The 15,761-nt window shown below is 39.8% G+C and overlaps 1 protein-coding gene across 8 annotated transcripts in view; it reads right to left on the reverse strand.

Annotated features, from left to right (window-relative positions):
* Positions 1-726: 726 nt before the first annotated feature.
* gria3b (glutamate receptor, ionotropic, AMPA 3b) overlaps positions 727-15,761 on the reverse strand; it is a 120,911-nt gene continuing 105,876 nt past the window's right edge. Inside the window, exons 13-17 of one of the 8 annotated variants that reach the window (XM_077531856.1) lie at positions 12,142-12,389; positions 11,262-11,402; positions 7,650-7,764; positions 4,605-4,852; positions 727-2,299 (exon numbers count right to left, since the gene is read on the reverse strand). In XM_077531856.1, coding sequence (XP_077387982.1) covers positions 4,607-4,852; positions 7,650-7,764; positions 11,262-11,402; positions 12,142-12,389 — 750 coding nt within the window. In that variant the 3' untranslated portion in view covers positions 727-2,299; positions 4,605-4,606. Of the gene's footprint in view, positions 2,300-4,604; positions 4,853-7,579; positions 7,765-11,250; positions 12,029-12,141; positions 12,390-15,761 lie in introns of those variants that run through there. The other 7 variants (XM_077531852.1, XM_077531851.1, XR_013284928.1 and 4 more) reach the window with 7 other exon arrangements.

Consider the following 15,761-nt stretch of genomic DNA (forward strand, 5'->3'; position numbering starts at 1 on the left):
AGTGTTTGCCCCTGTCAATCGTGCACGCATGTGTGTATAATAATAATAATAATAACAGTTGCTTCAGTGACTTGATTTCTACAACGATTCAGAGGGATTGTCCTGCACCATTGTCATACTTATGACTGAAATGCAGTGACATGTATCACACACGTCCACGGAGCTCAGAATCTGTCTGCTTGCACCTGGAGCAAATTCACCAAAATTGGATTTTAAAACCTGCACCACAACTTTGACCTGTTTTTAGCTAGTCTACGTTTGGTCATCAAATTGCCAGATGTGTTGGGGGCGTACAATAGAATACGCCGTTACACCTATCGGTGCTTCACACTGCCTGTCAAATTCCCAAAAAACAGTAAATTACACTTGCTCAGCATGTAAATAAAGATGTGCCCGTTTGTACGCTGAGCGCCTATCTATGAAAATAGGGCAGATTGTGTGTGTGATCTCCAATTAAATGGCGTGTACTTATCAACTAGAAATGATCAAGCTTGTATTGCATTGAAAGGACTTATAATTTAATTTACAAAATCATCCTAAATCTGGCATTGGCCAAACTAACCCTTTTCTATGTTGAATTTGGGCATTTTTTCCCGCCAAGTGCATTACAGAAGAAAAAAAAAGATGGGTTACGTTTAATTTGCAAAAACATGTAGCAAATTACTCCCCAAATTACTCCCCTTTGATGTCGACATATTGCTTAATGACATGGACACACACAACAAAACCTTTCTGTACATTTTATTTACAAAATGTATTAAAATTCTCTGTACAGCGCCTCACTAATGAGGTTCAGTAAATTATGCATGCATCTCTTGCTCTTTTGTACCCACTACAATGCCTGGTGATCTCCCACAAAGGTGAGTCTTATTAAAAAAAAAAGAAAAAAAAAAGGTGGAACTGATTTACCAAATTAAAAAGAAGAAAAAAATAGAAACAGGGCTGGATTTCTAATCTAAGGTCAGTTTGTGAGTTGTAGGGCTCATCAAGCATCACATGCATTTTTTTGTTGAGAAAAAAAAAGACCAATCTTTCATCATGTAATATAAATAGATTGTGTTCATCTGAACACATTTCACATTTTTCTTCACATTATCTTTTTTTTTTTTTTTTTTTTTTTTTTTAAATACATAAAAAACTATCTTCCCACAGTTTCTGGTGATTTAAGTATCTTCCTAAAAATTCTATTGACTCACAGCCTTTTTGGGAAAGTAATTATTACAGCAATATGGACATGTGCTAAGCTTGCAGAATTGCCCTGGTGCAACCTTTGAATAATATCTCTTTATTTCATTTTTTTCATTTTATTTTACAATGTGAAATCACCAGACAATGTAATGCTATTGAAGGAAACCAAAGTGAAAAGCACATTTCTTTTTCAAATGTTCTTATGTGCAAAGGAAATGGTAAGATAGTCCACATAGTACAGTTTGAAAGCCTTTACTGGTATCCTTTAGTTAGGTTCAGCAGGTCAACTACAATTGATTTAGTTTTTATTGTCTTGGTTCTACTTCCATCACAGAGAATGTGGAGGACTTTAGGGGGATATTTTACAGGCACACACGCATACATTTTAAGCGTAGCAACCTTTCGTCTCACACACGCACGCAGACGCACACTAACACACACATAGACACTTGGCAGTATTGGAAGTGCGAGTCATGACCTGGTCCTGTGGTGTCTGTCAGCAGCACCAAGAGTACAAACGACACACTCCGGACTGTTTAAAATGGCATTTCGGGGAGATAAATCAATTAAAAGAGGGAGGGGCAAAGTTAGTATAAAAGCTAATTGCGGAATAATCAGTGTCTGGCGGTGCACTGACAAGATAGAAAGAACACATTTGAATACGTATAACTAGTGAAAACCCAGCAGCAGGAGAATGAGGAGTAATCTGCTTTTACCAGAAACCAATTAGACCCCCGTCATCTAAGATTCATCTTTTGGCACTTCAAAATGTGCTTAGGGTTGCAAAATGATGGCTTTAATTCTCTCACATTACATGTTTTCTATATGTACTGTAAATATAATACTATCCCACTGAGCCTCGATTCTTCTCTTTTGTGTGAGTTTCAAGCAAAAAGCAATATCGTTGAGAATGCGTTGCATTGATTGGACGTTCCATAAGGCACTGAGAGGAGGGAAATCGGCTCTTCCCATGACCGGTCCAGTCGTGTCGTCATTGCAGATTATCGTACCAGTATCCGGCCCAAAAGGATTTGGCTCCATTCTCGTAATCCTTGTCCTTTCAGAGATATTTAATCACATTTGTACGGGACGATGGAAACATTTGCTAAACCTGTGTCAGGATACAAAGCAAAAGCAAATATTGAAGGGAATGATTTAGTATGATTGTCGGGTGATCTTGCATATAAATCACAGTTGAGTAAACACAAAGAGAGATCATACGTGCCCAAGATGGATCAAATGTCTTGCGCGCTAATAAATTTTCTCAGGGAGATATAGATCTTACATGAACAAAATATAATTAATATGCTGAATTTTCGGGGCCTTCGGCACTGTTTGCAATTACGATAATAAAAAATAATCAGTGAAGAGCCGCCTGTTATCTAATTATCAGCACACATTTACTTATCTCAATGGGCTTCATTATGCTTTAGCTTCTAGATCTTAATTCTTGATCAAACAACAATACCAAAGCTGAAAAGCAGCAATCACACTAAAAGCTCAAGTAGCCTCTTGACGGTTCATTGTGAGCGATCTGTGTGAGGAGGGTGGGTTAAAAAATATTTGCAGGGCTCTGGTGCACATCCGTGTTTGACTGCACAAAACGTGTAAACAAACCAATTAAAAGCAAAACTAACAATTGAAAGTGTGTATTTAACAGTGTTTACTCCCCATTTGTGCAGTCGGGTGATTGCTTTACGAATGACGGTTCCATGGGAGGACGGGACTGTGCCTATCGCAAGAGTCTCTGTGGGAGCTGTTTGTTGTGAATGCTGCTGCAGTCAATATGTCTAATTAATAATTAACATGTCACGCCACTGACAAGCTCACATATGAGGATCATTAGCTACATATAGAAACCCTAAAGCTCACATGTTAGAATGCTGTTTGCTCCATCTGTACGCCATATGCACTGTTCTCAATGTGCTTTTTAATTTGCAACTAGTAAAGGCAATTTCACTCTCTGAATGCTGAAGAGCAGAGCTGAACTGAAATTCTGTGGAATTTACTGAAATGTAAAATGTGAATGCAGGGGTGGGCATTCCGTCAATATTGAATATAATATTGAATATGCGATTCGAGTGGTTGTTGTCTTGGTGTGGTTACGGCCGACGGTAAACTTATTTTGTGTTCTCATTAAAGAGTTTGATTGCTTGCCGCTTGGCCTAATTATTTCTGCAATGCGACAATAACAGCCTGGACTATCATTTGACTCTCGTGGCCGACGGCAGCCATCTTGCCTTGCCTGTGTTACTGTCAACTTCCGCCAGTATACTAAAACGAGATGTAGAGGAAGAAGAAGACCTCCTTCAGAGCTGTGAAATCACATTTTAATACTTAATTTGAGCTGGTCGCGTCACTTTATATGGTTTATTTGACACACCACATCAGTTTATCGCAATAATAACGATGACTGACTGACAGACCGGTAAACTTTACTGACGGTCCTAAAATAGCGGCTGTAATTTAGTGATGATAGAAGCGTGGTTAAAACAACGATGACAGATTGACGATGACGGACGGGTGTCCAGGCCGTTGATGAATGACGGACCATCAGAATTCATTGATGCGCCCACCTCTGTCGAAATGTAATTTTAAGTTGGAATGGTTTGATATATATATATATATATATATATATATATATATATATATATATATATATATATATATATATGTATGTATATGTATATATATATATATATATATATATATATATATATATATATATATGTATGTATATATATATGTATATATATATATGAAGTATTTCCTAATTTGGCAGTTTTATTGAGAACATTTGGTGAATGTGATAAACAGTTCATAAGATATCCTTAATGTGTTGAATATTTAGAATTTGTAATGGTTTGAATCATCAAGAAATGTGGAAGGAGAAGGTAAATGGACATTGCAATTTGTACGCAATTGTCCTGTTTGGTGTGCAATGAGAACTTTCTTGTAAAAACTGGAGATTGAAAATTGTAGTTATTTAGTATTAGTTCATTGCCTGTATGATGGTGGGTGATTTACCCTCGGATTATTTCTCTTTCCATTATAAATGAGAAGCTCTTAGAAAATTCAAAAGAATTGTCCATCTGCCAGTGCACTAGAATGGATTTTATGTGACCTTCCACTCTGCAAGGTTAGAAGTGGTCCATCTGTAAACAGTAAATCATTTAGCCTCCAATGTAGCCAGACGCACTATAGGCACAAGACTGTATCTTACAAGGAATACACAATGGCTATGGTTTTAATATCTAAGTGAGCGTTTGTGTTTGAAATCTTCCAACATGACACCTGAAAACAACCGCCGCAACACGGAACCGCATGCACTTGAATAATTTAGTCAAACAGATACACCAGGAAGCTAAATGATTTAACACTCAGTGCATCGCGGACGGTAAAGAGAGGTGACGTACCTCTAAATCTTAACACTCTCTGTTCCATATACATTGTAGCCTTCTCTGTATGTGGCAAAGTTCTGGGTGTTGGTTGGGGGAGTTGGCTTAAAATTGTGAGCACTCTTGGCCAATTTCAGCCGTTTGGTTTCTTGCCGTGACTTATAACAGAACTCTATCAGGGCCACCATCATGGCCAGCCCCAGCCCTCCAACCAGAATATAGAAGACTCCAGCCACATTGCTTAGGCTGAGAGCGCTTGTCTTGTCCTGCGGGAAAGTCAACACAGTTAAGCATTTCGATGTGGCGGGAGTGCAGCAGAACAAAATTCAGCCTGACAAGTAAATCTGACCTGGTAAAACTAATGGATTATTAATATTAACAGCTACAATCAACAACCCTAGAAATTCTGATTGCCTTTACAGTTCAATCTAACTGATTTTCCTCAAAGTTAAGAACTTCAGACTTCCACTTAAAATGAAAGAAGCTGACTATTGAAGTTTTATCTAATGGTGAATGCATCCCTTCTTTATATCTACAGACTAGATCTGCTCTTGACCATATTAGGAAGCTGGTCAGCATCGCTTAGGTCGACAGCTCTAACCATCCCTGTCTCCTTAGCGACATGTACGTATAACTCTTATGGCAACATTGTCATACAGTACAGTCAGAGAAGATGATCAAATCAAACCATTTTGCTGCTGCTTACTTACCGAACTTATTCATTAAAAATTTGTTCATTAGAGTTTTACTATTTGCAGTTTAACCCCTTGAGCATGGGCGGATCAAGCAGCTCGCTAACAACCTATGAACTGGATCTCAGAGGGTTAAATATTGAGTGTATTACATTCCCTGACTTCTTGCGGCATGCCAACCGAGCCTCAATTCATTCGCGAGAGACCGCAAGCGTAAGTTGTAGGGGTGTCACGATTCGCCAACTCCACGATTCGATTTAAATTTCGATTTTGGGGTCACGATTCGATTTTTTTTTCGATTTTTTTTTTTTTTTTTTTTTCCGCTCCCCCACTTTATAACACAGAGGCATATGCTTCTGTAGGCTAAGGCTAGTCTATGATCATTGGTTCTATTCATTGTACAGTAAATCTTATTTCAAAAGATCGGCTACATATAGGTGATGCAATTTCCATATTATTTTTGTGTAAATTTATGTAATATATGATAATTGACATTAGGCAGGAATGATCAAATTCAAAGAATTTATTTACAATATAAAGTTAACCGTCTTGTTCTTACTGAAGTGTAAAATAAAAAATAAAAAAACAAAAACAAAAAGTCACAGTGGGTGCCTGCCATCTATTGACTGTTTTTGGTTACAACAGTGTGCTGTGCGTTCCTCTTAAAATAATGTGCAATGTGCAACAACAACAAAAAATATATTGTATCCAAAGTCATGGAACAAATACAGCCTGAACAAACTATATCCCAACATTTACAGTTGCTGGGCATACTGTAGCGTGGTTCAAGTACACTAATTAAATGTTTGAATCCAGCGTTTTCCAAGGCTGCAGGTCTGCTGCTATAAATAGACCTATGGATCTGGCGTTTCGCGCGAGCTGAAGTGTGTGGAAGTTTCACTGTAAATGAGGATGAAATAGTTGGTTGGACCGTTGTTTTCCCACTTCTAGTTGAATTTGATAAATCTAAATCTTTGTGATGCCTGCGTAAATGTCCCGTCATGTTTGTCGTGTTTCCCGTTGTTACGGCTGTCGGCTCGGGCCCGCCGCCGGCTCCGCTCCCCTAGTATGTATGTGTGTGTTTGTGTCGGCTGGTGCCCGTATAATGGTACTTCAGTTTGAATGCGCCAGCGCGACACTCTGATTGGAGGACTGTGCCAGCGCGACACTCCGATTGGACGACTGTGCCAGCGCGACACTCCGATTGGACGACTGTGCCAGCGCGACGCTATTGTGTATCCGTGTATTATACCCCTATTGGTTATTGTTGTTTCTCCTCCGTTCTGTCAGTTCTGTCAAATGCGGTTATTATTTGTTCACCTTCCACTTTCACTCCCTTGTCAAACCCCTGCCTGAAATTTCAATTAAAACTACTCAGATGTTAAAGTCGACCCGTGTTTATCTACTCTATATTTTCTGTTATTGTGTTACTTCCCTTCCCCTTGACGAGCCGGGCGTAACACCGTGGCCGAGTACAGTACGCGCACATAGCATATCTTGCAACTGTGGTCTTTTTATCGACAACGTGAACGTTGTCGACATAACTCACCGGGAACGCAAAATGTTTCCAAACTGGTGACGAGAGAAGCGGGAGCGGCTTGAAGCACCATTGCTGTGTCTGTCCGCGCTTGCCATCATGACTGCAGGAGAAGTCAGCTAACAAGTGCCGTTAGCTAGTAGCTGAATGGCTGCGTCTCATTTGCTTTCCTGGGAGGTGGCGGTGGCGGCGGTGGCGGCGGGCGCGGGGGGGGGGCATCGAATCGTGTGTCCTCTCTTCTATTTCGATGCTCGAAATCGTGACGTAATTTCGATCGATTTCGATAAAAAATCGAAATCGTGACACCCTTAGTAAGTTGCATTTGTCAAAGTTGTCAAATTTCAAGAGGCTTTGCCCATTTATCACACCACAGGAGGCCAACAAATCTAATAGACGCAGCTCTTTTGCAAAGTAGTAATAACGCAAATAAATCAAATTTTCATTAACAGTTTGGTAAATAGAAACGGCAGCATAATGGTCAAAGTGTCATGAAGTGAGAATGAGCATAAGTAGCATTTGTCAACAACTGCTGTGATTCAATTGAAATTGTAAGGCACTCGATGGTTATTTCCCCACTGGGTTACCATTACAGATTCTTAAAAGCTTCATAATTCATATGGTGTGGAAAATGTTCTATGGCACAAGAAGCAAAAGTGGGGGAATGAGTGCTCTGTGAAGCCAGAAACCATATTTACAGTTAGTGGCAGGTCAAAAAGAAGTAAATTATGTGCAGTAGAATTAACACAACTACTAATGTTGAGAGGTTTGTCTTGCATATGAACAGTAGGTCAAAATGCAATTTGGAATCAGTACAAAAGACCTGCAGCGACTGACCTTACTTCCAGAGTCCTTGGTTCCACATTCACCCTTATCGTACCACCATTTGTTTTTCAGCTTGTCTAAGATGCCTTGTTCACTGAGTTTCAATACTGCAAGGTTTACAGGAGTTCTTCACGTGGGAAATAACATAAATAACATTATAATATGTTATTTTATGTTATTCAACTTGTTTACTACTTACATATTTTACAAAGCGATAAAGCAGGGATCCTGGCCACGGCAACATGACAGAGAGCAGGCATTCTACCTATCACCTTTATAAACCCTTACCTACAGAGCCAGGACCTACCCATATCGCTTTGAGTAATCGGCAGATGCTGTTACCATGGCGACGGGCAGGTACTTGTCGTACGATCTGCCAGTCTGTGCTTGGGAGGATTTGGGGGGCATTTAAGAGTCTCTGAACAGCATTCAACAAGATCAGTTCAAAAGGAGCTTTGTCTTAACAAACACTATAAATGACTGAATTGTTCGCTTTGAACAGACTGTACGGCGTATCGGTTTAATTTTAGGATTTGTAATGCTTTTGTCATGAGGATTGTTGGTGTCAAAACTTATTTAAGTTTTAACTATGCGTAAAGAGTGTGATTAATTGTTCTAAATATAAGAAAGAAGTCCCCTTAGCGAAAATTTGTCACAACCAAACTGCATGCGATACTTGTGTCAAAACAAGAGTAAATTGATTTTCGATGACTTTGATTACAACACTGGAGAATTAATTTAATAAAGGCACTCATAAATTCACAAATGTAGTGTATGAGATGAGATCTCACAAGATTTCAGGATGTTTTTTGTTTGCAACAACAGGGTCCCAAGGTGAAAAACTATCATGAAGACCACAAAACTGGGACAGGACATGCGGTGTTGGAAGACAGTACATGTCTCTGTCCTAAAATCTGTTGTTCGATGTTGTTATCCATCCATCCATCCTTCCATTTTCTTGACCGCTTATTCCTCACAAGGGTCGCGGGGGCTGCTGGCGCCTATCTCAGCTGGCTCTGGGCAGTAGGCGGGGGACACCCTGGACTGGTTGCCAACCAATCGCAGGGCACACAGAGACGAACAACCATCCACACTCACACACACACCTATAGGGACAATTCGGAGCGCCCAATTAACCTACCATGCATGTCTTTGGAATGTGGGAGGAGACCGGAGTACCCGGAGAAGACCCACGCAGGCACGGGGAGAACATGCAAACTCCACCCAGGAAGGTCCGAGCCTGGACTCGAACCAGAGACGATGTTGTTATCAATACAAAAAATTGTTGTAGCCCTAAATTAATATCTGCAGTATATTGTGTTGTCAACATGACATTTGTAATTTTGTATTACCGGTAATACATACAAGTATGGGTCATACATGGTTCCGCTCTATGAAACATGAAAAGCAAATTGAAAAGAAGAAGGAAAAAAAAAATATCGATAAATGAGTGACATAACTACTCCCCACAGGAACAATGTCCCCCGAGGGAATCAAGGCAATACATAATGCACAGAGAGATTATGCCACCGTATGCCTCCAAGACAATCCAGAGAAACAGTTTGTGATGACCCGAGCATCGTTTTGGCTTGTGGAGACATTGATTAACAATGCAATTACACTTTAACATGCTCTGTGTCTGAAACTCAATCTCAGCTGCACTGTGTTGTGCTGAAGGGCAAGAAACAAACGCGTGTATAAAATGTGTGTGTTTGGAGGGGTCGTATGTTGAAACCACAAGCTGTAAGCATGATGCAAGCAATGCACTGTGTGGAAGTGAGTGCTCCGGGCCACACTTAATCGGACCTCTCTGATGACTCTTGAAGAAGCTACACAGAGTACCTACCTGAGTTTTATAAAAATAAAAATAAAATAAAAATTCCACGATGACTTGATGGCTCCTGAGTACACTCTTGGTAACCAAAAAAAAAAAAAAAAAAAAAAAAAACTTAATGAGCTTAGCGACATAGCAGCATTAGCAATGCAAATAGTGCAAAAATGTGACTCAAGAGGGAATCTTAGGAGGAGAATGTTTAATCTATGCTTTAGCTTTGACTTATGGTGCTGCTTTGGGACCCATTATGCACATTTCCGGCCCTACTGAAGCTGCTCTGCATGATTCACTATGTAAGAACCTCCATTTATCTTATAGTGACCTTTTCCACATTTTTTGTTTGAGTAGGATTATCTGAAAGAAACAACCTCTTAACACAATGTTATTTGGTGGAGTCATAACTGGCGCCTTCCCTGTGCAAACAATGTCATTGGGAAAGTCAGTAGTAATTTTATGGTGGACACAATAATGTACAGCATTGCATTTGGCTCCATAATAGAATGTAATTTTTTCTATTATAGTTCAACTTCGATTCATGGCGGACCCTGTTCACAAACAAATCAGTTTACCAATGTCGATAAATCAGGAAACTGTGTGGTCTCCATGACAACGCATCTCAGTTGACTTCCAGTGACACAATTTCTATGGTCCATGGAAAAGCACTCGGTAAAAAGCATAGGCACTGCCTTCAAGATGGATTGACTCCTGCTTAACTGCTAATTGTGGTCAAGGCCAATTCATGACAAATAATGTTAAGTGTGTATTAATACAGCTGTGGTTCACAGAGGTTTTCACGTGGCATATAAGCTAACCAATTACCTGACCTATATCATCCCATTTCAGGTGACAACATCCTTTGTCTTTACATTGACCTGCGATGTAAAGACATTAATGCGGCTGTCTCATATGTAATGCGGTGAAAATAGCACTATACAATTGCACATCATCTGAGTAATGTTATACTTGGTTGTCATGGTTGAGCAGGGCTTAACACTTGCACCATTACCTTCCATAATGGGAAAATCATTCATCATTTAGCCATAGAAGAAGGGAGGGAAGGTGTGATCAAAAGGGTCAACACTGGGTTATTAATGAGCTCAATAGTGGAATTGGACCGAAGGTATTTTATCAGATGATCCATTAAAAACAAATCACAAGCCTTGAAATGTTAATTAGAATTCTCACGTTGCAATGTGCAATGCTTAGTCCCCTCAAGACGCCGCTGTTCCCCTTGCTTTGCTGATGGCCTCCATGAAACCATTTTGCCGTTGGGATTGACTGATCCCATTGGCTTCAGAATACATGGATTCTGGGCCTGGATGCGTACAGAGCAGCTGCGTGTTCAACTAAAGAAGAACCATCTTTTCCAGGATTTGAAAACATATGCTAGAAATTTTTACAAGTTCCAGGAAAAAATATCTAAGAATTGACTTAGGTTGATCAGATCAGATTTACTAATCGTATTTCCAGAAAGCTATATGGTCCTGAAGTCATAGATGAGGTGAGCTGCCATGCAGATCTGTAAGCATGAATAAAGGCCGGCAAACTTTCATAACTGCAGGGCAGCTTATTCACGTCGTAAATTGATTCATGTGCACTTGTTGTCACTAATCTCCCGTTTGCTAAGCAGGGCTCCTTTGTTTGAGCTGAGGTGTTAAACAGTCTGGTCAGACCATCAGTCAATTTGGTGATGTGCTGTAGGGCAGCAGCAGGTTGTTGGGAGCGGACATTTGGTTCGGTTCTGGTTGGGTTGCTATAACAGCCTTGCCGATTACTCTGCACTGTAGTACCCGATTGTGGTGACATTGAGGCTGACCTTGGAGTCACCTCCCCCGCTGCCGCACTCTCCCTTGTCGTACCACCATTTGTTTTTCAATTTGTCCAAGAGGCCTTGCTCATTCAGTTTTAAAACTGCCAGGTTAACAGCATTTCTTGAAACGATAAAACATAACTTGTAAGAAAATGCACAGGTCCGTGAGAAATCTAATGCAAAGTACCAAGCATTATGATAGGTCAGGGTAGAGAGGCTACCACTGTAGCAGGGGCTTACGCAAAGAATCTGTTAATCAGAATGTTCTGGGAAAGGACAAATTGCGGTTTAAGAATTTCAGGAATACGGAGAGATAAGAGAGGCTCACTTAAGGTAAAGAAAGTGTTAAATCTTGGAAAAGGTGGCAAGAGGGGTTACGTAGTTTAGAACTGAAGTGTGCGGGATGGGGACACTTGTCATTGAGAAGAGAAGTAACAACAACAAACATCATGCAATTAACATTTGTCACAAGTGACAGCACAGCTTTTAAAAGGCTAAATTGAAAAACCATTGAACCGTTAAATTAAAAGTGACAACACAACAGTCAGGTAGGACGGAAGGAGAGATGGAGGGGGGAGAAGAGCAACAGGAAGACATAAAGAAGACATGAAATGATTCTTAGCTTTAACTCTATCTTATGGGTTTGAGTAAATAACAACCCTACACATGTAGAAAAATCCTTGAAAAGACAATGATGGCATAAAATCTTTGTATCCAAGGTCATTGAAAAGCATACTAACGTTACCTCTGCGTCCATAAAAAAAACAAGGAGAGGATGAGAAGAGAATGACAACAGGGGACATCAGGGTAGGTGGAATACTATAACAACATGGAGGATATTGTTATATTATTCCACCCACCTTAATGCTGAGCCTTTGGGCGTCGCCACTCCGTAGCCTTTGGAGTCGAGGTTCCCGCCCACTTTCATGGTGTCGCAGGGCTTCCGCTGCTCTATGTACTCGTTCATGGTGGACTCGAGGAGAAAGGCGAACTTGCCCTTTGACTTTCGCACCCGGGCCACGCCATCGGGTGTGGTCTTAACAAACACTGAGGGTTCGGCCGATTTCATGTATGACCACATCTTCTCATATACGGCTATTTTGGATCGCTGTGCGGAAAAGAACACAAGAGAAGAACGAGGTTCAGAAACACAAACATCATTAATGTGATGTAATGGATTTTGTAGAGTTTTGAGCTTCATGATCACTCGGTTGAAAATGGCATTAAGAAGTATTAAAAGACATCAATTAAAACCACTGTGATATCTTGAAATACTTCCGAAAAATCTGCTGTTGGATTTTAGCGAGATCACAAAGCACAAGAATTTACAAAGTCCATTTCCCTTGTTTAAAGACCTCCATGGCTTGTTGCTATTTTATCTTACCCGACTTTCTATCACAGTTTTATGTAGAGTGACCAGATATCACCTTCTAAGATAGATTATGAGCCTTGTGTCCCGTGACCCGACCGATTTCAACAGCACCATTGTTTTGTCCCCCTATTTACATAAAACTCATCCTGGTTTCCCGTTTCATTTTTAGCCACCTCAGCAAACCAATTTTTTGGTTCATGTGTATGTCAATCATACAGTTGTCACAGCGATTCATACAACTAATCTAACTACATTTTCAAATTACAAACAGCCGTGTTTTCATCATACCAAAACTAGAACTACTTCCTGCTTCCGTGTCTAAGAATAATAGGAAGTATAGTCCTACTAGCATAATGCTGTGGTCGCCAATCAGACCAAACGCAAGCTGAGCTTTTCTGGTGACATTCCAATGTTACAAATTGGGGCCGACGTGAGGTAAGTGACACAGCCGGCTTCCAATAGCTGCCAGGACCTAGCAAAAAATGCTTCGATAAGTGAGTGTATTGACTTGTTTAGCACTGTTGAACTGTCAACAAAGATACCATTTAGCATTAGCTAAATCAATAACACAACCACCGGTCGGTCACCAGATTGACTAGCGATAAAATTTGTTATAGTTTCTGGTGAGACTCTATTGTATATTTGATTTTCTGTGAAATTGTAGTACCTCGGTTTTAATTTCGAAAATCTGGTCACCCTAGTTACATGTACAACATGACCGGTCATGCAAACAGTTTACCGACATTGCAAGATTTCTAAATGTATGACTTGAATTCATCCTGGAAGGAGTAATGTGAGTGTAGGAGAAAGATGGTTACTCATTCACCAGGCAACCCATCACAGACTTACTCAGATGAGCATATTCCAAGTGCCTTGGGTCAGGATTAGCCAGCCGGCAAAATCTGGGTGAGTCGAGCACTATCTATAATAAGCATCCATTAAATTATTCAATAGTGCTGGATTTATTTTGGCATAAGGCGTTTCACACTTTGAACAGATGCTGTCACATGGCTGGGCAAGTTTCCTCAATGGGAATACTGTACCTTACTCTGTGTACTGCTCACTAGATCCAGTTGATAAACATATGTACAGTAGTTTCAAGACGGAAATAATTGATAACGGGTCATTTTCAAGAACTGGTAATCCATCAATTAAATGCTTTAAGGGTGTTGTGTAGACAGGCTTTTGAGGAAAGGACATGCTGTGTGAAATGATTTGTACACACACTTAAACTCAAAAAATACTATTTTTTTTTTCTAATCATGTAGCCAAAACTAAACCCATGCAAGTTACAACATATCCATACAAATCCATCCTGTCTGTTGAAAAGCTCTGGTGTCACCTTTATAATCAATCAAAAAAATAAATAAAAAATGCTACCAACTTTAATAGCTTTAATCTGCAGATAACAAGGCAAGTCAACGGATGAGTCAAATCAATATCTTGCATCCTGTGGGGATTATGTCACTTCAGTAGTTGAGACACTTTACTGTAGAACAACCGGAAGAAACTCAAATAATGGTTCTATAAGAGGTCAGTGGTGCTATGGTCAGAGCTGGTTACATGACAAAAAATGATGATGTACATAGCTTGTCATTCTACTCTACCTTTTTAATATTTTAAACTAGCCCAATTTGGGTGATTTTAATAGTTTTGGACACAAATTGTTTTTCAAATTAGATGAAACTAGAATGTGCCACACTGAGGATATTTCATTCTCCCTGACCTTTAAATATTGATTGTTTATAAGAATGGAAAATGTGCTTCTGTCTGGAAAATTGGTTCATTTATGCACTACATAACACATTCCAAGTTGTCTTCAATACTAAATGTGGTGTGCAGTATTTCATCACATTAAATTGGTATTAATTGGTATTAGACTGGCCTTCAAAGAGTCAAGAAAAAGTTTCAGAACCACAGTTCATCTGTTTGGGCTTTGGAATTTTACTAACAACGGTAGTATTTTGGATAGTATATATAGTATGTACAGTATTCAGTCTTCAAAAATTTGAAACATGGCAAATGACTAAAATGCTTTTCACGGCTGATTAATGTAAGAAAAAAAATGTAGAAAAATTGATGTTAGATATTTGTAGGTTCTGTTGCTTTTACATATACTTTAATTGCCTCACTTGGCATTCTTTACTACCCACTGATCCAAAATACAAATATTTAGCCTCATGCACTGTAAACTACTTTTGCCTGGTGAAAGGCAAGGACTGAAAAAAAGCAATCATGATGATAATCGTTATTCTGACCCGAGTTAAAAAGTCATTAGCCTAGCGTGGAAAGAATTGGTTCTGTAAATCTCAGGTAATTAAGTTGAACATAATACAAGTAGACTGATTTAGCATGCATACTGAGCTTTGTCACCATGTGCCATCCAGACCAGACTCATCAGTGTCCCAAAAAGCCCCCTTAACAACAACATATTCATCTCTAATGCATCTCTATTAATAAACAAATGCATTAACCTTGACCTGAGGATAGTGCTTTACTGTCTCGGTGTAATATACAATTTGTTTGTAGGCATTTGTCATAGAGCATCAGGCCAAGGGTGAGGATGAGATGAGACAGCAGCATAACACAAATTAAAAAAAGCCTGCGTGATGAATGTTCCCCCGCAAAGATGAAAATGCTTCAAGTCGGGACATTGGCTAGTGTGGTTTAATGCAAATATGATGGATGGGAGGATGACTTGGAGTTGGATGTGATGTTTTTGCTGACAATCTGGTTGCACGCGCATATAATTTACATGTGTCAAACAGCATGGAAAGGACGCCAGTTTAGAGGACGATTTTCCCCAAAGAGCGCAGGCTCATCTGCTCGGTTGCAGAGAAGCTCCGACGCCTCCTCAAATGAAGAGAAAAGAATGGATCTGGGAATTGATTACTGACGACAGAGTGTGCTGTCTCAGTGCTTTATGAAGTCAATTCATCAATATCAGAGCGGAGAAGCGCCGCGACCAAAATCTAAATAGGCTGATTGCACGGCAACGAAAGTCTCAACAGGGCCGTTCAAAGGGGAATCAAACGGAGGGAACAGTACAAGGAGAGTACCCAAGGATGTTTGATTATGGATTTCTAAATCAACAAATGTGTTACTGCT

The sequence above is a fragment of the Festucalex cinctus genome, chromosome 9 (assembly GCF_051991245.1).
Source record: "Festucalex cinctus isolate MCC-2025b chromosome 9, RoL_Fcin_1.0, whole genome shotgun sequence".
Classification (NCBI taxonomy): Eukaryota; Metazoa; Chordata; class Actinopteri; order Syngnathiformes; family Syngnathidae; genus Festucalex; species Festucalex cinctus.